General features: G+C 41.1%; 1 protein-coding gene across 1 annotated transcript in view; it reads left to right on the plus strand.

The window, feature by feature from the left end:
* ABCD2 (ATP binding cassette subfamily D member 2) overlaps positions 1–24,153 on the plus strand; it is a 77,329-nt gene extending 53,176 nt beyond the window's left edge. Inside the window, exons 7-10 of the mRNA XM_030217131.1 lie at positions 6,200–6,345; positions 13,383–13,467; positions 14,594–14,719; positions 22,948–24,153. Of these exons, the coding sequence (XP_030072991.1) occupies positions 6,200–6,345; positions 13,383–13,467; positions 14,594–14,719; positions 22,948–23,155 (565 nt within the window). The 3' untranslated portion in view covers positions 23,156–24,153. The remainder of the gene's footprint in view (positions 1–6,199; positions 6,346–13,382; positions 13,468–14,593; positions 14,720–22,947) is intronic.
* The last annotated feature ends 615 nt before the right edge of the window (positions 24,154–24,768 follow it).

Genomic DNA, 24,768 nt, shown 5'->3' on the forward strand with positions numbered 1-24,768 from the left:
AAGAGTTACCTTTGAAAGCTAATTAAAAAAATGTATTAAATTAATCCAATAAAAAAGGTATCATCTTATTTTCCTTTCTATGATTACTATCTATCCAAAACTATCATATTGGAGTCCACATCTGACATTTTTTCTTGACAACTTCCTTAGAAAAGGTAACATTCCTTCCACCCATTGATTCTCACAAAGTAATTCCCAACTTAGCCTCACTAGGCCGAGCGCTATGACCAGATTCCTCCCACTGACATGAGAAATAGATCTTTGGTTTTTGGCAATTTAAACAGAACCTAGTTTTTGAGTTGGATCTTCCATTTCTAACTCTTTGGGCCTCTTATCAAGCTGTGCTAGCAGTTCCCACACAGTATTGCCAAGAAAGCCCATTCAAAGTGAATAGGCTTTGTCGGCATTGCCACACCAGGGACCGCTCGTGCTAATTGATAAAGAGGCCCTTAATTTCCTATGCAGGTCATGATTGGTTGTTTGGTAAAATTGCCTCTTAGGGGTCTGTTACAAAGCACTGGTAAGCTCAACATGGGCTTACCGAATGCTAAATCAGGACTACCGCCGGCCCCAACACAGCCACCAGCGGTAGTTCAGCCCCGAGCATGCGCCATTTCCGGGGGAAAAAGAAAATGCTAAATTCATTAGTGCATCTTAGTAAAAGACCACCAAGTATCCACCTGTGAAAAAGTATGTCAGCCCTTTATTCAGTACAAAGATTAAGGGACACTCAAATTTATATTATATGTTTTTTTTAATCTTATGTATTTACAAATAAGACACACTTTTCTGTAACACCAGGTGCATTTATTATATGCTGTAAGGTCACTACTCTGCTGTTTCATCTCAGACTGTCATACAAGATGTATTCCTGAACAGCTTCCCATGTGTTGTTGTGTGTATGTATATATCTCAATCTTCTATGGGATTTAGACACAATAGTTCATGCAACCCACCTTAAATTCAAGAGTGTTTCTTATTGTCATTTTTTTTTTAATTTTGTAATAATTAATTGCTTTTTAATGTAATACATTTATAAATATGTTTGTTCTTATGGTCATGTTACTTTCATACACAGTTACTCTGTTGCCCCCTGAAGCAGGCACCAAAACACAAACGCATGTCTGGTCATTCATCTGGTGCTACTGAACAAAGGATTTTTGCCTATCATCTCCCAGGCTTGGAGTCAGTTGTTACCCTGTGTTCTTGTGTTTACTCCTTTGATGTTCCGTGGAGGGGTGCTCCTGTTTTTTGCCCTTTGGCACCTCAGTATTCAGCCTTTCCATCTGGATTAGTGTTTGCAAAAAAGTTTGAGAGGTTAAGATATTATTTTCTGTGTCTAATTTTTTCATATATTTCTGTTTTTCTTATGACCCCCCCCCCCCCCCCCCAAAGGGAGGGTTTTTTTTTTTAGACCAAGGAGAGGAAATATCTCTGGTCAAATTGATTTCTGAAGGCAGACTTATTCTCTCTAGCTGAGGTGAATTGTTATGTTAGAGAGTGCTTTATAACTGGCATTTTGCTTTGGCAGCATGTCTGTGAGTGAAATGTATTATCCATTTGAAAATTGTTATTTTACTGAGCTAAGTTGGGGGGGGGGGGGAGGTGAACTGAACAGTGGGTGAGATATATAAATTGCTCACTGGGAGAAAAGACAGACAAATGATCCACATTCACACACTTTATCCATTAAAGTTGATAAATAAAGTTCGGATTAATCATGCATACATACTGAGTAAAGGTAACTAATGCTGGGTGGGGGTGGGTTCAGGGAAAAATCCTCACCAGAAGACATTTGGGAAACTCTAACTGTGTCCTCCCTGGAATTCAGACTCAATTTTAAATTTATCTTTTTCTGATATACAGAAATTCAGTGTAGGGTTTTTGACACTTGGTGTTTTGGCTGAGAGCAAGGCTTCCATCTATTGGGGAAACCCTGGAACTGCAGGCCACAACCTTTAAGGAGCAGAAATTGTAGAGAGCTAGATGCACAAAAGAGCCAAGGCCTGTGGACTTGGTAGGGAAAGGACCCCTGGAGGGTTCTCCTGAAGACGTTGGGACAGTCCCACAAGCTCAAACTGCAGCCCTAGCCCATCTCTGCAAGCTTTGACCTCATTCCTGCAGCAATTCCATGAAAATATTACTGTTACTGTGGATTTACTGCGGTTTACCACACGTCCTCATCTCTGTCATTCTTTTATCCAGCAGCCACAGGTCCGGACAGTGAGATCTGGGGAGCCTGGTGGGAATGAATAATGGGAGAGAAGAGGGACATAGGTAATACTGTGCCACTCCAATATTCAGTCTGCTGAATATGTGCAGAGAAGGAGAGGGAGGAGTCAAAAATGACCCCAAGGTTAAGAGCTGATGAGACAGGAAGGATGAGAGTGTTATCCATAGAAATAGAGAATGGGGGAGGAGGAGAGGTTGGTTTAGGGGGAAAGATGAGAAGCTCAGTTTTGGTCATGTTTAGTTTCAGATGGCACTGAAACATCCAGGCAGCAATGTCAGACAGGCAGGCAGATACTTTGGCCTGGATTTTGGCTGAGATTTCTGGTGTGGAGAGGTAGATCTGGGAGTCATCTGCGTAAAGATGATACTGAAAACCGTGGGATGAGATCAGAGTACCAAGGGAAGAAGTACAGATGGAGAAAAGAAGAGGTCTCAGGACGGATCCCTGAGGTACACCAACTGACAGTGGGATAGAAGTGGAGGAGGACCCACTAGAGTATACACTAAAGCTACGCTGGGAGAGATAAGAAGAAAACCAGGAAAGAACAGAGCCCTGAAATTCAAGTGAGGACAGCGTATCAAGGAGTAGGCTGTGATCAACAGTGTCAAAAGCAGCAGATAGATCCAGAAGGATGAGGATAGAATAGAGACCTTTGGATCTGGCCAGAAACAGATATACCTCCTTTCTGAGGTTTTTGCAACTACTTTCAACAGGGCCGTGCCGATGCGGTAAGCGGGGTAAGCGCCGCAGGGGGGCGCTATCCTCTGGGGGGCGCCGCCGCTGCGTGCTTACCCTGCCCTCCCGCTCCCATGTAGGAACTGCCCGCCCTCTTCTCCCCCCCAAGATCCCGTTCCTTTTTTTTTTTCTTTTAAATTAACCTTCCTCCGGCAGCACAGCGTCAGTGAAGGAGGCAGCGCTCCCAGTCCCGACGTCTCTAGCCTTCCCTTGTTCGCTGCTCACTGCCCCGCCTTCTTCTGACGTCATCCGACGTCAGAAGAAGGCGGGGCAGTGAGCAGCGAACAAGGGAAGGCTAGAGACATCGGGACTGAGAGCGCCGCCTCCTTCACTGACGCTGCGCTGCCGGAGGAAGGTAAATTTAAAAAAAAAAAAAAGGAACGGGATCTTGGGGGGGAGAAGAGGGCGGGCAGTTCCTACATGGGAGGGCAGGGGAGAGAGGGGAATCACTGCCTTGGAGCCAGGCAGGTGCGGGGGGGGGGGGGGGGGGGGCGCCGCCAACTGGTAGTCTGCAGGGGGGCGCAAGAGACCCTTGGCACAGCCCTGACTTTCAAAGTGGTTTCCATATATTCAGGTACTTATATTTTGGTCCTTTTTTCTAGTCAGTGATAAAATGGATCTTACTTTCCTAGTTCATCTCTTTTCCTTCTCCCCATGAGAAGGGAGGAAAACAGCCATGCCCTTCATTAAAGACTGGGGGGAAAAAACATATGCAAATTAGTTCAAGTTCCTGTATTCAGCTCTCTCTTCCCCCACCAGGATCAGTCTAACTTGCCACACCTGTTTCCTGGCAGGTTTTTAAGCAGTCATTCAACAGCTTTGTAGAGAGGTGTGGTAGCCGTGTTAGTCCACTTTTAAAGGTAATCAATAGACATCAAACAAAATAAAACATGGAAAAGAAAATAAGATGATACCTTTTTTATTGGACATAACAGTTTTGTAGAAGCAAAGAGAAAACTCTGTTCCCCAATGTATTTTACTACAGTTCAGAGTCTTTCAACCAAAAACAAAATATTAGGTAGCAAGCCTTCTCAGTCTTTTCTTAATTTTAACAAACAAAATTATTCACAAGCAAAGGAATTCGAGCCCTCTCTCCTAGTAAGCCTAGAGCTCAAACACTGGCAGACCCAAAACCCTCTATTCCCAATCCAGCAGGCTTCTGCTGCATTGGGAACTATCCCTCTCTGCCAGCAAACAAAACTTGGAAAAAAACAAAGGTGTAACTTACTTCTTCATAGATTATTCACTGCTTAACACTACCTTTATAGGAAGTTAAATATATTGAACTTCCATCTCCTTATCTGGGCATGCCTTCCTCATAGCCTTGCGCCTCCTCTGTTCTGGGATCCTCCTGGACCTCCATGGACTCTCTCATCCCTCTCTCCTCTTCTGCTTCAATGTGAGTCTTTATACGCTCTTGCTCCTCCCTAGTAAGCCTCTCCTCAACTGGGCAATACCACCAGGGTTTTTCTGGACTATTCCTTCCCCTTCTGTCATCCCTCCCTCCTCTTGGTATAAGTGAGTCCCAGTGCCCTCTGCTGGGGGAACCCTTCATTTCTCTGAATTTTCTTCGCTGACCTTTTTCCCTTTAAGTAAGAGGGAAAGGGGGTGGGCCTAGAGAGGTTTCTTCTTTTGCTCCAGTTTCCCTCTTACAACATGAACAGATTAAGATATATCATAATCTATGTGCTATCTTGGCCCAACTCTGCCCCGTGCACCAGAAGCGGAGCCAGGTTGACGGCGCGGGGGGAGCAAAAGCAGCGCGAGAGCGGACTTCCGTTGGCGCACATTTTCAATGCAACACGTTGAGAAAAAATAGGCAGCGGCTCTGGCAGAACTCCATTTGGGGGAGCAGCCGCTCCTCTGGCACCCTCCCTAGCTACACCACTGCCATGCATACCCACCAGCAAAATACGTGCCATTTACTGTGGTTGGTAGTTTATAAGAAGTCATTTACATGCATGTATAGCCACATACGCATGGGGATGACTTTATAAATCACTTCCTATGTGGCTACATTATCACTAGCACAGCAGAAAAAAGGACAACGGGCCTCGAGGATTGGTATGAAGAAATAGGCTTTGCTTCATTCACTGCACTTGGATTCCTTCTGTCCTATTACATTATCACTAACATAATTTAATAAATAGGCCCCTATGTTACTATGGAACTAGTTTTCAAAGTAGATGGATGTCTCAAAATAGCCAAAAGAGTCCATCTGCCAAAAACATCCAAATCACAATTTTTGAAAGGCAGAAATTTGGACGTCCTACACTCCAGTTTGTCCAAATAGCAAGGGAACGGGTTATGGGACTGTTTAGGGCAGGACTAGGGCCAGCCCAAAGGTGCCCTGATTGAGTAGCTGACCACTGGAGGGATTAAGGCATTAATCCCCTAGTGGCTACTGCCCCCTCCTTCACCTCTGCAAGCTATACCAGAAAGGGAAAACTAGGCTCTAGGACAACATCAGGTATTATGAGCCTTCGGAACACAGCAGCAAGCAAGACTGAAGGGTAGTCTAGTGCCCAGTGCAATGGAGTGTAAACCATGGGACCTAGGTTCAAATCCCAGTTCAACTCATTTTTTACCTTCAAATTGTGAGCCTTTCAGAAAGAGATATACTTACTGTACCTAAATATTAAAGACACCTGCAAGCCTGAGGGCTATTGAGGTGGTGCACATTCAGGTACACTAGGTAAAATTTCCTCTTTCTCTAGAGGGATCACCATTTAACATAACAGAGTTCCAGTGGAATTCGAACCTAGGTATCCTGGATTAAAAGTCCACTGCACTGACCACTAGGCTGCCCCTCTGCTCTGTAGGGATATCTGTGTGACCTTTTTTGCACAAATGCTGCCAAACAGACATCCTTGTCCCGGGTTTTTATTTGTGTTCATTATTTGGACAGTTTATTTCGGAAAATGGCTGTTCAATTTGGACATTTTCACGCATTTTTGAACAGGAAACCCTGAAGTTTAAAAACTAGCCGAGCGACATGGTTTGGACGTTATGAGTGGGACGTCCCAATTCTGACTTGGATGTCCTTTCAAACATGCCCTTCCACGTCACTCAACCAAATTGTATCCACAGATATTAATTTTAGTGACATGGTATTTAAGATGTGGCTCTGAAAGAATTGTAAATTCACTGTTTAGAAAAGCAGCCATGTGATATGATGATAACTTTACAAATATTTTTTTTTCTTATCAACCATATTTTGTTGATTTAAAGGCCCTATATGTCCATTGGAACACTAAGGGATCAAGTCATTTATCCAGACTCTGTGGAAGATATGCATGAGAAAGGGTTTCAAGACCAGGATCTGGAGTGCATTCTACACATTGTCCATCTAAATCACATAGTGCAAAGGGAAGGAGGTAAAAGTCAAGACATACATTTATTTAAAATATTATGTTGTCATAAAGGAGGCAATTCTATAACAGGACAGCACCATTGAGGTGCCCTAATAATATGGGTAGTGAGCCTATTCTTTAAGGACACTTATGCACATAAGTGTCCTTATAGAATACTAGTGTAAACCGGCATTGGCATGCCTAATTGTAGGCACATACATTTATGATAGCGTTATGGATCATGTAAATGTTGGCGCTTAAAGTGCTTGTTGGGCTAGGGCATTGCATTCGTGATTAAGGGAGTCATTCTCCTCAATTGCATGTAGTTTATGTCCACATCTAAAATGAAACCATGTTCAAATAGCAGCCTTGCTATTTAGGGGCATAGTGGGCTACCATCAAGACGTGTTATTTTACTATTAACTCCAGTTATTAGTAAGTAGGTCTCATTGCATAAAAATGGGACCTGTGCTAAAATAGCATGAGTTAAGGAAGAGGTTCCCAAAGTGCAATAAAAGGTATGATTTACCGTAAGTTGCTGACTCCCAAGGTAAATGAATAACATTACTTGCAAGCCAGCTTGCAAGCAGTGTTGTTCATCAGCTCAGGAGCATCAAGCCCCAAAGCTATGGCCCGATGCTCCCAGATCCCCCCCCCCAATCACAACCCCCCCCCTCACCTGCCAATCAAGACCCCATTCCCCTAAGGCCCCCCTCCATCATCGAGGGCCTAAGGTCCAGTGGTCCAAGGGTAGGAGTGATCCCCAGTTGCTCCTGCCCTGCAGACACCATCTCCAAAATGGCTCCCCTAGTGGTAATCTCACATTACTACTACTATGGGTCATATTTCCGTATAAGGAAGATTTTATGGCCATAATCTGACTTGCAATGTGTATTTGGCACACACCACAGTTGCCTTATGGTTTTTACATAGTAATGAGCTGCTTTACATGCATTTTCATGTTTTGCATCTCATTACTATGTAACCTGCAGTGACCTAAATATCATTGTGTTAGGACATGACAAGCTGTGTTAGAGCCCTTTAAGCCATGTTAAGGGGGCATTACCATGAATTAAGGCCCTAACACAGCTTGATAACTTCTCCCTTTAGTGATAAAATAAAACATCTTAACGGTAGCTCACATTGATAATTCTCCCCCCCTCCCCCAATTGGCAGCAGTTACATGTATATGTTTGTAAACTGGAAAGTAGCATGCCTTACACATGGAAGTTGTGAAATTGTCGCTTCCACAAGGAAGATGCCGAGTCCATGCCATTCATTTTTTCAGTGTATATCTTTGTAAATGTTTACTCCCACTGCATGTGCAGACTAATACAGGTGCACTCTGACAGGTATTTTAGAAAAGACTCTGTGCCAGTAGTGTCTTCTCTAAAATACCACCAGAACTGAAATGCCCCAACCTGGATGTCTCAACTCTGATCTTTTCATGCTTTACATTTATCAAAAATAATACAGTATAACCACTAACTGTGAATAGTAATTAATTTCAATTTCTAAACTGAAATGTTCTTACTTAAAGATGGAAAATTTGTTATTGGTGCACATTTTCCCCAGGAGAACAGTAATAGTACACTATACCTAGGGCTTCTAGCTTTCAGTGCTTTTTATTTCAGCAATCCACTAAGTCCAAGGGGAGCTCTGAGTTGTAGGCACTGCCGACTTCTTATAGCAACATAGTGCTTATAGTTGTTGCCAGAAATGTCAGCAGTTGAAACAAAAGCCCATTGCTATCTGCATTTCCTCTTGAACTCTGCAGGTTGCCAAATTAAAATACATGAAAACCTGAAGCCCCAGCCATAAAGCTGTAGATTGGTCTCCCCCTTACATGGACATATGTGTACACTCCTTCAACACCTCAGACCTCACCTTCTTCAACATTCTGTCCTTCAGCTCATCTACCTCTCCGACACTCATTATGCCATCTCCCTCAGCACTTGTTCACATCACACCTCCTTATACAGTCTCCCCCTCCCCCAGATCATCTCTCCCTACACTCATTCCATTACTCCATTTTCCATTTCATAATGTATCTTTACCTGCTGTTGTTCTCAGCTCCCCCCCCACACCTTATTTCCCCATCCACTCTATTAGCCCCCACTTTTCCGACCAATTCTTTTATCTCCTCAAGCTTGAGTTCTCTTCCACATATGCTCTTTCTCTCTATTGTCCCCAGCTTTTCCTCCCTAGACATACTGTGAAAACAACTGGAGCAGTCTCTGGGGCCAACAGCTTAAACCACCAGCTTTCTGCCACTAATAACTAGAAGCTGGTCTCTATATTTAAAAAAAAAAAAAAGCAAACATTCACTAAAAAGAAATAAAACATTTATGAAAATTTGGGGTGCTTATGTGGACTCTTTGTCTTTTATAGGGGAAGAAGTTTGGTCCTCAACACGTTAGGATAATAAATAATACATAGGTACCAACAACTATGGAGGGAGGGGTAGGACTGGGGAGATGGGGTGGGAGGGGAGGCAACAGGATTAGAGGGATAAGGAAAACTCTTGGAGACAGTCATAACAGATTGTTGTTGTATAGTTTTTGTTCGGTTGATGTGCTATCAATGTTTGTAAGAATGTTCATGTTGTGTCTCCAATAAAAATGTTGAAACATAAAAAAAAAAGCTCAAAGATAATTCTTAGTTATAGGACCTAGTATGCGCAATGTCTATGTTTGGGTTCCTCTTTAAATGTAGGGTAACTTTGCTCAAAACCTTCTTTCTGGTCACTTCTTAGGGAACGAGCTTTCTTTCCCTCCTCTGTGTTTTCTTCATCATTCAGGCTTATTCAATCAGATGGAAAACATTCTGCTTTTAGAGAATTCTAGGGCATATGCAAGTTAGGCACCACCCCATTCTTAGCCTTATGCAAATCCATTACAAACATCCTTGGCTAAACACAAATGTAGAGTCTTTGTCCTCTCTTTTCTAGGTCTCTCACTCCCGGTAACTGGTTGGACTGAGCCCCTCTTCATAGAGCATGGGGGTCTCAGTCTAACAGCCTCCTCCCCTTGGACAGGACTTTTTCTCACAATCACCTTACAGTCCTGTCCTCCACCCCAGGGCTGTTAGTTTAACTCTTACCTCTAACGATACATGGTTGTCTCCACACCATAATCCACCCTGTAGTCAAAACAGGCAGAGTCATTGTAGTATTAAGATAAGTACCTTATTCTGGATTTTAGAGTTCAGGTGTTTTCATGGGATGCTTGTTTCTAGAATCTTTAGTCAAGTTTCTCTGATCCACTATAGGCCTCTGTCCTTCTTCTTCAAGCTCCCTTTTCCTATCTCTGATAATCTTCTAGGGAGAATCTTTTTAAAGGGCTGCCTATTGTTAGCACCAACCCTTCTGGACTCCTTCCCCAAGTTACAGAAAGGTCCAGGACCAGAAATCTCTCCATCTTTTCTGTCTCTTAAAGGGATGCTCTCCCTCCCCAGCTATCTGGAACTGGGTTGTCTGTACAAGGGCTTCTTCTAGTGAGCCTTTCTGGTCATTATATTAACCTTTTTTATCCTGAAGGCTTCCCTGGTGGCCTCTTCCGGGCAGGGCATATCACATCCTTATCACATACTTATCTACTACTACTACTATTTAGCATTTCTATAGCACTACAAGGCGTACGCAGCGCTGCACAAACATAGAAGAAAGACAGTCCCTGATCAAAGAGCTTACAATCTAATAGACAAAAAATAAAGTAATCAAATCAATTAATGTGTACAGGAAGGAGGAGAGGAGGGTAGGTGGAGGCGAGTGGTTACAAGTGGTTACGAGTCAAAAGCAATGTTAAAGAGGTGGGCTTTCAGTCTAGATTTAAAGGTGGCCAAGGGAATCCAAGATGGCCGCAGTCTATTGAGGCGCTGTGAGTTGCGTTTCATTGTTGCTTCTATAATGCCTAAACGAAGGGGGAGAGTGACAGCCAGAGCCCCGCTACCTACTCCCTCCTTACCTGGCCCTATGGACCGCTTTGCTCGACCGCAGAGAGTTGCTTTGGAAAGCGGGACGCTGCCAGTAGGAGACTCGGTCTCCCCTGGATTAGACACCACTCTCAGCCCCGCTATGCGGACTCCGCCTCCCCAGCCGGTTGGAGCAAGCTTCTTTCTTGCTGACTCGACGGGGTCTCCCAACGAAAGTGGGGTGGACCCGGAAGAACCTCGAGTGGAGGACTCGCTTTCATCGCAAGTTGGAGAGACGCTACCACCGTGGAATGCGAGGAGAAGCACCGAAGGACAGAGCGAGATCCATGTGATGGCGTCTGAGAGGTTTGAAATGCCTAAGGAATTAATTGTCAAACCAAAGGAGGTAACTTTAGATAAACTATGGGATTTAGTTTCTGCCTTGGGACATTCTTTCTTGAAACAGGCAAATGAAACTGTTCCAAAAGTGAACTTATTAGAGAAAGACTTAAGAAAGATGGAGGAAAAGACTAAAGAAATGGATAGTAAAGCCGAAAAGGTTGATCAAAGGATTATGAAACTGGAAACATTACAACCTCTGATGACAAATGACTTGACTAATCTTAGAAAAAAAATGGAAATCTTTGATAACTATACTAAAAGTCACAATTTAAGATTTGTAAACTTTCCCAAGATAAAGACTGTTCCTCCTCTTGATATGTTAAAGAGATACTTGCGAGATATTTTGAATATATCAGACCAGAATTTACCACCATTTACTGCTGTTTATTATGTCCCAGGAAAGGAACTGAATCAAATTTCTGAAACTCCAATAGATGTATCTCTTTTGCTTGAGACTTCTGATTCCGAATTAGCAACGGCGGCAACTTTGGTTGCTACCGTTGCGTTGTTACCAGATAAAAATTGGATCTTCCATCTTTTCTTTCATAACAGAGAAAAACCCTTTTTGGGTTATAAGATATTATTATTTCCTAAAGGTGGCCAAGGATGGGGCAAGACGTAGGGGCTCAGGAGCTACTCCTCATCTCTATTTCCACACATCATCTGTTATCCCCAAATCTTCCTGCCAACCCTTTGTTTCCTCCAGCATTTCTTTCTCTCCATATGTGCCCTGCTTATCCAGAGCCTCCTTTCCCATTTTTCCTTACCCCTTTCTCTGCCAGTAAGTACCTTTCTCAGCTTCTCTCCCCAAACTCCATCTCTCCCAGCACTATTGTTGTTCAAACGCAGACAGGGCTGCAGCCTTCCTGCATCTCGTGGATCTTGCAGTGTGTGATCAGCATGGTCCTCAAAATCCTATGCCGTGTTCAAAATTCACCAGAACATTATGGGACTTGGGTACCGTGCTGACAGCACTCTGGAAGAGCTGCATGGTGCAGGAAGGCCACAGCAGCAGCTGTGTTTGAGCCATGGCTCCCCCTCCCTGTCTTGAGCCAAATTCTGCACATCAGGAGTTAAATTCTACAATATGCAATTGTGCAGAATTTCCCTAGGAGTAATACTTCTTATAGTGCATCAATAATTCCTGCAGCAAAGATTGGTATTTCAGTCAGTACTTGATTAAATATGCCTGGCCCTTCTGCCAAAACACCACTTCTAATTCTTGTGAGCTCTCCATATTTTAGATGTGCCAGATTAATTTACATTCTTGGCATATATCAGTTGTATTGTTGGTGATGCAATGAAAGGAGAAAAAAAATCTGTATATATATATATATATATAAAAAGAGATATTAAAAAATAGTTTGGCAGCTGATATAAGCTTGGCAGGTGATTAAAAGCCTATCTCTTTTCCACAAGCATTTAATCCATAATTAGCACACTACAATAGGATGTTGATTATTATACTGAAGATGGAAAACCTTGTGTTTTATGCTGTGCTGTTTTGTCTTTATATTATTATTATTATTATTATGTACCGCTGTATCTTGCCTAGAACCATGGATAGATGCGAATAATAAATACAGCTCTGCATCAATGCAATATAATCCAGTTTTTCTCACTTTATATCATGCATGTGTTTTTATTTATATTTTCTTATTGAGAATTGCTCTTTTCTACTTCATGCCCTTACAGCATAAATAGTGGTCTATATATTTGTAAAAGACATGTTCACACACGTTCAACATTTAGAGCTGTTGTCACTTAAGACTCCCAATAATGATCGAGATTCTAAGCTCTTAAGGGCCCTTTTATAAAGCTGGGGAAAAATTGGCCTTAGCACCCGTACGCGAGTCCTTCCTGTGCGCTAAGCCCACTTTTTGTAGCAGAATTTAATGGCCACGTGCCAATGTTGCCATCAGAGCGCAGCCATTAACAAAAATTTACATGTGAGCCTTACCATTACCTGTTTTGTAGACGGTAAGGGTTCACACGCTAATCCAGCGATAATCATTTAGCGTGCGATAGTGTGACTGCACTAACTGATTAGTGCAGAAATGCCCACTCTAAGCCCCAAATTCAGATGCCATAATTCAATTGTACATACAAATCTCTTCAGCTAATTGCTGGTTTCACAACTAGTGGGAGTTCAAAAATATCACTATAGTCACTCTAAGCCCCAGACATGTCTCCTTGGCTAAAAAAATATATATATTTTCTAGCACGTGGGTGGTGTGTACACACGTGTAACTTACCATGCGATGCCTCAGCATGCCCCATGGTACACCATTTTAAGCTGTGGTAAGCTTACCGTAGCTTGATAAAAGGACCCCTGAGTCTGCAGTATTGATTATTCATATTGGAATGAAAATGTGCTGTTGTACTGTTTTCCACAGACGTCAGCTTTATTGTAGTTTTCAATATGTGGGTTTCCAAATGATTTCTTCTCAGACATGTCATGAATAGTGCATTTCTCTATCCTTTAAGTGTAAGGCTAAAAAAATGGCGAATTGTTCTAGGCACATCCTATGAGCTGGTGGCCCATCAAATCCATTTTTACAGTAGTATATGTGTTTATGTCTGTGGTTAAATTCAGTACAGTTTGACTATACAAATTAGTTAATCTGTATCTGTTTTGGGTGGTCAGAGATGGCCCTTGTATGTCATTGTTAGAATGATTGTAAACATGTAGTGTTTCCAAATGGCTCCTAACTCATTCTTTTATATTTTTTTGTAACTTTTGGAAGGGTGGGATGTTGTTATGGACTGGAAGGATGTTTTGTCTGGAGGTGAAAAGCAGAGGATGGGAATGGCACGAATGTTTTATCACAAGTAAGTATGTGTCTGGTTCTCAGCTTGAGTATACTGAAACACCGTTTCAGGATCTAAGCTAAAGTTCATTAAAACACAAACATACAATATACAGATACAGATTATCTACTTTGCAAGGGTCCGTCATATCAACATCTTCTCTTTAAGCTTGGGTTATAACACAAAGAAGCTCAATAATAGTTCAAGTTTTCTCAGGTCTAATCTCAGGTATTTTATAACAGAAAATAGGTATTCAATCAGGTGAACTCCAAATAGAGCTTCAGCTTAGAGATCTCTCTGACTTCTATTGCAAAACTAAGCTGCCTTTCAGTTGCAGGGAAATAACTTCTCTGTCCCCAGCAATCCTACACTTCAGGGACTTAATACAAGGTCTCCTCAGTCACATTCAGCTTACTTTCATCAGTGCCCAGCAGTGGGTCAGAGGGCAAAGTACCAACCTCCCAGTTAGCCAGACTCTATCTGTGACCCTTCAGCAACCACAACTAACAATAGCCACTTCAGCTATTCAGGCTGACTTTCTATTTATTTGTGCTGCCACTGTCACCTCCTCCTTATCATAACTACAAACAGAAAAGATTTATGCTTGAAAACACATTTGCTTATAAAAGATTGGGGGGTGGGGGAGGAGGAGAGACAAAGAGAGAAGAGAGAGTTGAGTGGAGTGGAATGGGTAGAGGTGAATCACTTGTTTACACTTTCCAAAAATACTAGGATTAGGGGGCATGCAATGAAACTACTAAGTAGTAAATTTAAAACAAACAGGAGAAAATATTTCTTCACACAACGTGTAATTAAACTCTGAAATTTGTTGCCAGAGCATGTGGTAAAAGCAGTTAGTTTAGCAGGGTTTAAAAATGGTTTGGATAATTTCCTAAAAGAAAAGTCTGTAAGCCATTGTTAAGATGGACTTCGGAAAATTCACTGCTTATTTCTAGGATAAGCAGCATAAACTCTGTTTTATGGTTCTGGGATCTTGCCAGGCACTTGTAACCTGGATTGGCAATTGTTTGAAACAGGAAACTGGGCTTGATGGACCTTTGGTCTGTCTAGTATGGCAATGCTTATGTTCTTATGTTCTATGTTAGTAAGACAACAGCTAGATAACCTGTTTTATTTATCTTTAAAGACCAAAATATGCATTACTGGATGAGTGTACCAGTGCAGTAAGTATCGATGTTGAAGGAAAGATCTTTCAGGCTGCAAAAGATTCTGGAATATCACTGCTATCTATTACACATCGACCTTCTCTTTGGTAAGGAAGAACCCTGGTACTATTTATAACTAGATTTATTGTAACTGTCTAAAACTTGATGGGGTTGAATATTATATTGTTTTCCCATACTTGTGTTCAAACAATATGTATAGTTTGCTGTAGTATAATCATAGATTTAGATTTGCTCCCACCTTTTTCAGTACTAGTTCAAGGTGAGTTACATTCAGGTACAGTGGTTATTTCCCTGTCCCTGGAGGGTTTACAGTTTTCTGTTTACAAAGCTGTGCTAGCATCTGACTTTGTAAACAAGGGGGTAAGTTTGTGCCTGAGGTAATGAAAGGTTAAGTGACTTGCCCAAGATCACAAGGAGCAGCAGCTGGATTTGAACTGGGCATCTCAGGATGTCAGAAGCTGTGCTCTAAGCACTAGGCCACTCCTCCACTGCATATAGATGTCTGCATTTCATTCTTAAACATACTTTAAATGCAGTATGCATACTTTATTGATGCTGATAATGTCTAGAAGGATTATTGAAATGCAAATGGATACTTACAAATATCATGAGCTGGAAGCAGGATGACGAGTATTAAAGAATTACAGATCAGATGATTTACTCTAATAGTGCCAAGTAAAAGACCAGATAGCACTGGCCAGAGAAGAATCGCACTTACTAACTTAATCACTCAGGATCATTTTCACCTTCTTACTCAGTTCTTTCCGGGATACCCCAAGGTTCTATCCTTTCCCCTACACTATTTAATATCTTCCTATCCCCTCTCCTGACTCTTATCCAGGAACAAGGTTGTCAGCCATATTGCTATGCAGGTGACATACTACCTGTTCCTCTTCCATACCAGATACCTTGAACACCTGCCTCATTGCTGTGTCAACTTGGTTGAAGGATAACGGGCTTTTTATGAACAAAACCAAATGTGAAGCTATAGTATTCTCTAATCCAAATTTGACAGCCCCTTTTCCCCTAGTCCTTGATGGTACGTCACTTGTATATCTGTTCAAATGTTAAGTGTCATTTTTTGATTCCAAACTGACTTTTCAAGAGCAGCTTGATAGTGTGACCAAATCATCCTTTTTTGCACTCTCATGTACACATTCAGTTCGGCCTTTCCAATCACCAGAATCTATATGGTTTTTTTTTTATCTTGGCATTGGTAATCACCAGGTTAGACTACTGCAACTCATAAGAACATAAGAGTAACCATACTGGGTCAGACCAGTGGTCCATCTAGCCCACTATCCTGTTTCCAACAGTAGCCAATATTATAACTAAAGGACTTCAACAACATTCAGTGTCCTAACGGTAATCTACATCGAAACTTCACTATAAGGACTCACTTTAAATTCAAAAATTGCATTTTCACAGTACGTTATTAACAAATTCAATAAAACAATACAAAATTACAAAGTGTTAAATTTCTACAAAACCATACAAGTGGTATAAATCTTTTATATTTCCTTAAAGATATTTATACACTTGGTACATGTTGAACTACATGATATACTACTTTTAATACTTTATATGATCTCATATCCTAAACAATCACGTTTGAAATATACCCTAATATTTATCACCAGTTCCGATATCTTAAGGATGTGCTTCAAATTCACTTGAGGCTTTGAGAATAAGTTAAAAATTAAGGTAGAGTACTTTGTTGTTTTCCAATGACTGTAATATCGCCAATAATCAATACATCATCAATCGATGACTGCTGATTAAATTCCACAACATTTATCCAGTATGTTCCATTTCAGTCAGTCAGACAAAGTTCTTTGATAATTGTTCATTAGCTCTTAAATGGGTCAAATACAAAGTTTGACTGATGTTCCCAACTGATTAGAATCTCAACATGGGCTCATGTTTCGCTAACTGCATCATCAGGAGATTTTAAAACATATTATCAATTTCACATTAGTATGTATTCTACCTCTCTTACTTACAATATATATTTATTTATTTATTTATTACATTTGTATCCCACATTTTCTCACCTATTTGTAGGCTCAATGTGGCTTACATAGTACTGGAGAGGCGTTTGCAGACTCCGGTGTAAACAAATACAAAGTGATGTTGTGGTAAGATAAAGTTCTTGTGGCACAGCCACTTTAGGGAATCGTACAACGGAAGAATTGTGTTATGTCCATTACGTACTTTAGTTTTTTTGTGTTGCAGAGATCAGGCATTTATGTTGGATCGGTAGGGTATGCCTTTTTAAACAGGTAGTTTTTTCCGGAAGTTTAGGTGGTCGTACGTAGTTTTCAAGGCTTTTGGTAATGCGTTCCACAGTTGTTTGCTTATGTAGGAGAAACTGGATGCGTAAGTTGATTTGTATTTGAGTCCTTTGCAGCTTGGGTAGTGCAGATTTAGATACGTTCGTATATACGTATATATGTTATATAGGAAAACTGAAGAATGATTTCTTTTTTGTGGAGTCAAGTTACAGTTAAAAATGTTTAATCGGCAGTGCATTTATTTACTGCCTCTCATCCTTTATCATGTGGCATTTTCTGATTTTGAGTGAGCCCATCTTTAGCCGTTTTCAAGTCCAAACTCAAAACCCACCTCTTTACCACTGCTTTTGACTCCTAACTCACTTACCCTGTCCTTTGTCCTCACCTCTTTATTCCCTTACCCTTAATTGTTCTGTCTGTTTACCTGTCTTATCCAGATTGTAAGCTTTTTGAGCAGGGACTGTCTTCTGTGTATGGGGTACAGCGCTGCATATGCCTTGTAGCGCTATAGAAATGATAAGTAGATAGATAGATAGCCCTGGTGCATTCTAGGAGTTTGTTTTATACCACTGTCCCATTCCCCCAGCTCCACACCCGGTAATTTCTCCTGGAAGAGGAAAGAAGGCCTCACTTATTGGGTTTCTATTCTCTGCAGCTGCTGCTGTAACCAAATTAGTCTCCAAATGACTAGGTTTGTGCATGAAATGTAATAGCCTTTTACCATATTGTCACACTCTGTGTGTTCCCTCTCCCCTCTTTCTACCTTATGTCAAGCTCGGAGCCAGTGTAGCTTTTCACGGAGGGGTTTTGCGCTTTCAGGGGCCCAGGGCAGAAACTGGGGAGGGGGGCCCCAAAGCTAGTCTTTAGTCTATGCCTTCTTCAGCTTGAGGCATATTTAAATGTATAACAATTAAATAATTATCACATACCTTACAATATCATGCAATACATACTAAACAATTGTTTGGAAAGCTTTGTTGGCTGGTTCTCCAAGTCCCACGCCTTCAGCTGTAACTGCCTTCAGACAACAGCGCATGCATCTTTAGATGTTTGATTGTTGTATACATTGGTCAAACCAAAAGAAAGATCAAGTTTAGAATAGCTGATCATTTATCAAATTTACATCATAATAGAGTTGATGCTCCTTTAGTTGACCATTGGATGAAAACTAATCACAGAGTATTAGATTTTCATTTTGTGGTATTGCAACAAGTCAGGATGACACGCGGTGGGAATATTTCAGAATTACTTATACGTTTGGAACAAAGGTTTATATTTCAATGGAACACCATGGAACCGGGAGGGTTAAATAAAGAAGTTGAGTGGATTAATTTAATATAATATGTTAGATTCTTAACGATGAGCATGTTATCAGTGTGGACTGATTTATTATAATATGTTTGTCTCCCAATAGTGAGCATATAATTTGATTGGTCCAATAAGGGATATGATGTAACACAATAGGACCAATGGAATAAGAGCAGTATGCTACTAGATGGAGAACACTTAACTTCATTGGATAAAATCAGGGACGTGAGTTATTATAATAGGGTATATGATAATCAAACCTCTAAAGATGCATGCGCTGGCATCCGAAGGCAGTTACAGCTGAAGGAGAACCAGCCAACAAAGCTTTCTGAACAAATGTTTAGTATGCATTTGTTTCTATATTAATACTTTTCAAGTACTTAAACATCAGTATCATATCTCCCCTTCCCTCCTCTCCTCTAGGGTATACATGCACATGTCTTCCAGTCTCTTTTCATACGTCTTTTGGCGCAAGCCCCATATCATTTTTGTCGCCTTCCTCTGGACCGCTTCAAGTCTTCTTACATCTTTTGCAAGTTATGTGCCTCCAAACCTGAACACAATATTCCAGGTGGGAACTCGCCAATTACTTGTACAGGGGCATCAACACCGCCTTTCTTCTCCTGATTACCCCTCTACAGCCTAACATCCTTCTGGCTATAGCCACTTTTTTGTCACACTGATTTGTCACCTTCAGATCTTCAGATACTATCACCCCATGGTCCTTCTCTCTGTCTGTGCATATCAGCCTCTCACAACCTAACACATATGTCTCCCTTGGATTTCTACTCTCTACTCTGCACTTCTTTTCATTGAATTTTAATTTGCAGATCCTTTTTAATGTTTTCCACTCCCTCTGGGTTGTCCACTCTATTACAAATCTTGGTATCATCCACAAAAAGGCAAGCCTTACCTTCTAACCCTTCAGTAATATCATTCCAAAAATATTGAACAGAATAGGCCCCAGCACCGATCCCTGAGGCACTCTGCTACTCACCTTTCCTTCCTCCGAGTGAAATCCATTAACCACCACACTCTGGCATCTGTCAACCAGTTCCTAATCCAGTTCACCACTTTGGGTCCTAACTTCAGCCTGTCAAGTTTATTCAAGAGCCTCCTCTGGGGAACCATGTCAAAGGCTTTGCTGAAATCTAAGTAGATTACATCTAGCATATGTCCTCGATCCATTTCTCTGATCACCCAGTCAAAGAATTCAATCAGATTTGTTTGGCACGATTTACCTTTTGTAAAACCATGTTGTGTCAGATCTTATAGTTTATTGGATTCCAGAAAATTCACTTCCATTACTTTTCCAATAACCGAAGTGAGGCTTACCGACCTGTGGTTTCCAGTTTCTTTTCTGTCACCACTTTTGTGAAAAAAAGGACCACATCTGTTCTTCTCCAGTCCCCTTTGGCTGATGTCTTCTATTGCCATACCTTGGATTGCAGTAATAACAGTCACAACTGAACAGTGGCAGCCCTACCATTAGGCCAACTGAGGTGGGGGCCTCAGGCAGCACTCTCCCCTTCCCTCCTCACCCCTCTTCCCCATGTTTACCTTATTTTTTTCATTTTTCAATGGTGGCAGCAATTATTATACGCTGCCCTGCCGCCAGCATTGGCTTCTTCCCCCTACTGTGGCCCACCTCTTGACGTAACTTTCTGTTCCCTCCGAGGTGGGACACAATAGAGCGAAGAGACCGGTGCTGGCTGCACAGCAGCAGGGCAGCCTATGGGAATCGCTGACACTGCTGCCTTTTGAAAAAGAAAAAAATAAGGTAAACTCAGGGAAGAGGATTGAGGCGGGAAGGGGGCGATGTCAAACTGGGCGCTGGTGGGGGTAGGGGCCACCCCTGCAACTGAAGTAATAGTTAAGGGAATGAGGAGAGGAATGGGCAAGTTATAGGAATTAACCCCCTTGTTGTATAATTCAGTGCCTAAATTTAAGTGACATTTGTGTGCTTCAAATATAGAATACTAGTACTTATGCAGGTAAGTGTACACTTACGTGCTAGGTGCGCGTTCAGTGCTATTCATAAATGATACACACAACTTGTTTAACACGTAAATGCAAGGTGGTGCTGACAGGACAGGAGGATGGACACAGGTGGGACCAACATTTACATGCATAACTTACAGAATACTGTAAGTTATGCTCTAGAGTGCTGCATTTAGGCAGGTCACCTCTCTCCACTCTTCACTTTCCCTTACCATTGACACCATAGCTGATCAGAAAACATTCTCTGCTTCGCACCATCTTGGTTTCCATTTTCTTAATTCACAAGTCAGATGTGGTAGAAGAAATGTTCTCCCTCTTTCTTCCTTCTTAAGTACAGAGAACTTCACTTGGCAATTCATGCAGTCAAACACAGCTTTTTCTCCAAGCCTTATGAAATCCACATCCAACAAGACTAGCAAAATTTACCATACTTTGCACAATTGCTTCTACATCTTCCATGCCCCCCTTCCTACACACCATCTCTTCTCCCATTAGATTCCCTTGCCAAAGCATGGACTGATAAAATCTCCTCCTTGCAGCAGTCACCACCACCATCTGGTCCAGGTGATTTGCTGGTCTTTAATTTGTCAAATTGCCCATTACATCTTCCAAGTTTACAGAGATTTGTTTCATTTTCTCTGACTTGCCACCATTAAGTACCATTTCTGGTATGGATATCTCCCCCACATCTTCCTCAGTGAACTGAAGCAAAGAATTAATTTAGTCTCTCCACTATGGCCTTGTCCTCCCTCAGTTTCCCTTTAACCCCTTGTGCGTATCTAGCGGCTCAACTAACTCTTATACCGGCTTCTTTCTTTTAATATACCTAAAAAAAAGGTTTTAATTATATGTTTTCCTGTCATCTTCGGTCAAATTCTTCTTCCAATTTCTGAAGGATGTTCTTTTAGCTCTAATGCCTCCATCATCTAACTTTGCAACCATGCCAGCTGTCATTGAGCCTTCCTTCCACCTTTTATAATACATGGAATATATCTGTTCTGGGCTTCCAGGATGGTATTTTTGAACAACATCCACACCTGATGTACATTTTTGACCTTTGCAGCTGCTCCTCTAAGTGTTTTTTTTTAATTATTTTTCTCATTTTATTATAGTCTCCTTTTTGGAAGTAAAATGCTATCATATTGGATTTCCTTTGTGCACTTATCCCAGTTATTAAATCAAATCTGATCTGCTATGATCACTGTTGTCAAGTGGCCTCATTACTGTTACCTCTTGCACCAGACATGTGGCCCACTAAGGACTAGATCTAAAATGGCTCCCTTTTGTTGGTTCTTTAACCAGTTCTCCATAAAGCAGTCTTTGATTTCATCTAGGAACCCTATCTCCCTAGCATGTCCTGATGTACATTTATTCAACCAACATTGGGTAACTGAAATCACAGAAACTATCCATAAAAGGGCAGCAAAACACGTAATACTTCCTGGGCTTTTTTAAAGGGGTACTTAGAGGTACTGAATACCGGCACCTTTTCCATTGTCTGCTAAAATTGACCCATGAACCCCAAGTTTTGATGAAAGAGCTCAGGCTCTACACACCAATTCTGCCTTGTCATATATTCTGTGACTGGTTGCAGGGGACCTGGCTATTGTGGGGTGGGACCCTCAGCGATCACCCTACGCCTGAAGAGTGGCCTAGCATTTGAGTATCGGCACCTTATTTACTAGAAAAAATGCACTGAATACTTCTAACACCAAATCAGTTTTGCTCTAGTAAAGCCGATGATGAGAAGCTGTTAAACACAGAAAGTATTCAACTACCAAATAATAGAGGAATATAGACCTCAAAGCCCCCAGTGCCTATACTATTTCACAGTGCTAATATCAAGGCACCTCTTCATATCATTGGTCAATTTCTCCATCAAAAACTGCCTGAAGTAAAAAAAACTCTCATAAAAAAATACAAAATCATTATACAGGAGAAACAAAGACCTCAAGCGTGTTTTAAACACTTTTCAATCAAAGATTAATGATAGTTTGTTTAAAAAAAAAATTTGGATTGGAGCTCCAGAAACATTTGAAGATTCAGCAGGTGGATTTGAGGCTACAGTACTACATTGGGTTGAAGACGTGGACCCTTTATAATAAGCTAAGCAACTGCAACTTACTTTTGTAGCACCTGGGAAGAACTTTCTTTAGGATTTAAATAAGGACTCAAATAAATTTGAGAGTACAATCTTTGATTGAGAAGCATTTAAAATAAGCTTGAGGTCTTTTTTTCTCCTGTATATGATTTTTTTTAAATGGGCATTTATATAGCTTCAGGTGGATTTTGATGGAGTGGATAGGTTGACCAATGATATGAAAAGGTGCCTCGATATTAGCCCTGAGAAATATTATGGGTATTGGGGGGCTTTGAGGTATATGCCCTCTATTATTTAGTAGTTGAGTACTTTGATGCCCAAGTGTTCATAGAAAATAGACTCTCACCTTCCCTTATCGGAGTTCCTAAATGGAACCACTCTTTTATGGAATTGCTCCCGTACTGCCCAGCTCTATAATCCCTTCAGCGGTTTGCCCAAGTTATTCCAATAAAAAGGTATCACCTATTATTTTTTTGTTTGTATATTAATTATTACTATATCATTAGAATTAAAATGAGTCTCAGTACTTGGAATACTGGATAAACATACATTTTCATGCTTTTAAACTTTCTTTCTTGTGTAATATAATAATCTCAATGTTATCATACAGGAAATACCACACACATTTACTGCAGTTTGATGGGGAAGGAGGCTGGCATTTTGAGCATTTGGACACTGCTACCCGTTTATCACTAAGTGAAGAAAAGCAAAGACTAGAATCACAACTTGCAGGAATTCCTAAAATGCAGCAACGACTGAATGAACTTTGCAAAATCCTAGGAGAGGACTCGGTGCTTAAAACCACTGAAGAAGAATGAAGATTCAAATTTGCATTACAGTGTCTTTTAAAATTATTTTTAAAATTAAAACACTGTGAACATGTTGTATGCATGTAGTGTACAGTTTGAACAAAACTTTAATGCTGTATTAAACTTTACATTTATTAATGTTAGGAGAGTTATTTGTAGTCCAGGAGTTAATTAGATGCACTTTAGTAACTCTGCGGGTAGATACTACAATCTACATCAATTTCTACCAAACTGTGAATTGCAACAGCCCATTTTCCTTACAAATTACCACCCTGTTTACAAAGCTGTGCTAGTGGCTGCCAAGCGGCAGTACCGTACCGCCAGCTGCTAGCGCGGTTTTGTAAACAGGAGCCTATATGCACAACTAGACAACAAAGTCTTGCTTGGAACTAGTTTACACTGTTTATTCTGAAAGCCAAGCTACAATTTGCACATGGTATGCCTTATATACTAGGCTGGCATGTAATTCAAGCATGGAACAAGACAAGGGCAGGGTCTGAATCAATTATGTAGCTGCATGGAAAAAAAACCCCAAAAACGGAGAATGTCTCTAGATTCACCTAAAGGTCAATCTTCTGCTAGACAGTTGGAATTAGCATGCCTCCTGTCTTAGCAATATGCAGCCAGTGCACTACTCCTTCTGCTATAATGCCCCTGCTTGCAAGAAAAAGGTAAATAGCAGAACTATAAGCTTACTGCTCAAGTTTTACTTACCACATATGTATCATGAACATTCAGGGTCAGCGCAAGGTTACTGGGTGCTCAAGGCAAACCTTCAGCTTTGCAACCCCCTCAAATCAGGCCCCTCCAAAGATATGCTCGCTTTATAGATCACATACATATAAATAATGAGGCAATTTCCAAAATTCCATTCACCCAGGGAATGGGTTATTTGAAACTCACTCAACCATTCTTCATTGATGGTTCTTTAAATTTGTGTGGTTGTCAGGATCTATTGTTTTGCTTTGACTGCAGCTGCCCTCCCCCCCCCCTCCCAAAAAAAGCTGCTGCCCTAGGCAATTGCCTAGTCTTGCCTAATGGTTGGGCTGGCCTGAATATTACTTTCCTTTTCTGTTTTCAAGAGTGTCACTGCTAAACGAAAGGTATGGAAACTTTATCTGAAGGATGAATATAAACTAAGGAGCTATTGGATCAATATCCAGCTATCAAAGTCAGCATTCTTTAAACACTGGCTGTGAGGTCAAAAAATATCCTGATATTCAACACCACCATCCAAATAGTGATGGGGCTCAGAATATCTGAATAAAGTGGTCAGTGCTGGGACTTATCTGAACAGTGACAATATTCAGTCTGTTATCTGGATGACTTAGGACAGCCCTCTGTGTTAAGTTCTCTAGATAGCAGATTGAATATTGCCACTATCCAAATAAGTTTTAGAACCGTTTTGGATCCATCCACACTCTACCATGGCACTATCCACAGAGACAGTCTGTAAGGATATTCAGAGGCATCACTGTTCAGATATTGCCTGTGAACAGTGCAGTCAGCAGCACTTGCCTGGATAGCAGGTGCTGTTATCTGGATAAGTATTTTTGAATATTGATCCATATATTTGACCTCAAAGAATGTAAAAGAAATGTTTGTATTATGTATTTTCAGTT

Source organism: Microcaecilia unicolor, chromosome 10, assembly GCF_901765095.1.
Source record: "Microcaecilia unicolor chromosome 10, aMicUni1.1, whole genome shotgun sequence".
NCBI classification, from domain to species: Eukaryota; Metazoa; Chordata; class Amphibia; order Gymnophiona; family Siphonopidae; genus Microcaecilia; species Microcaecilia unicolor.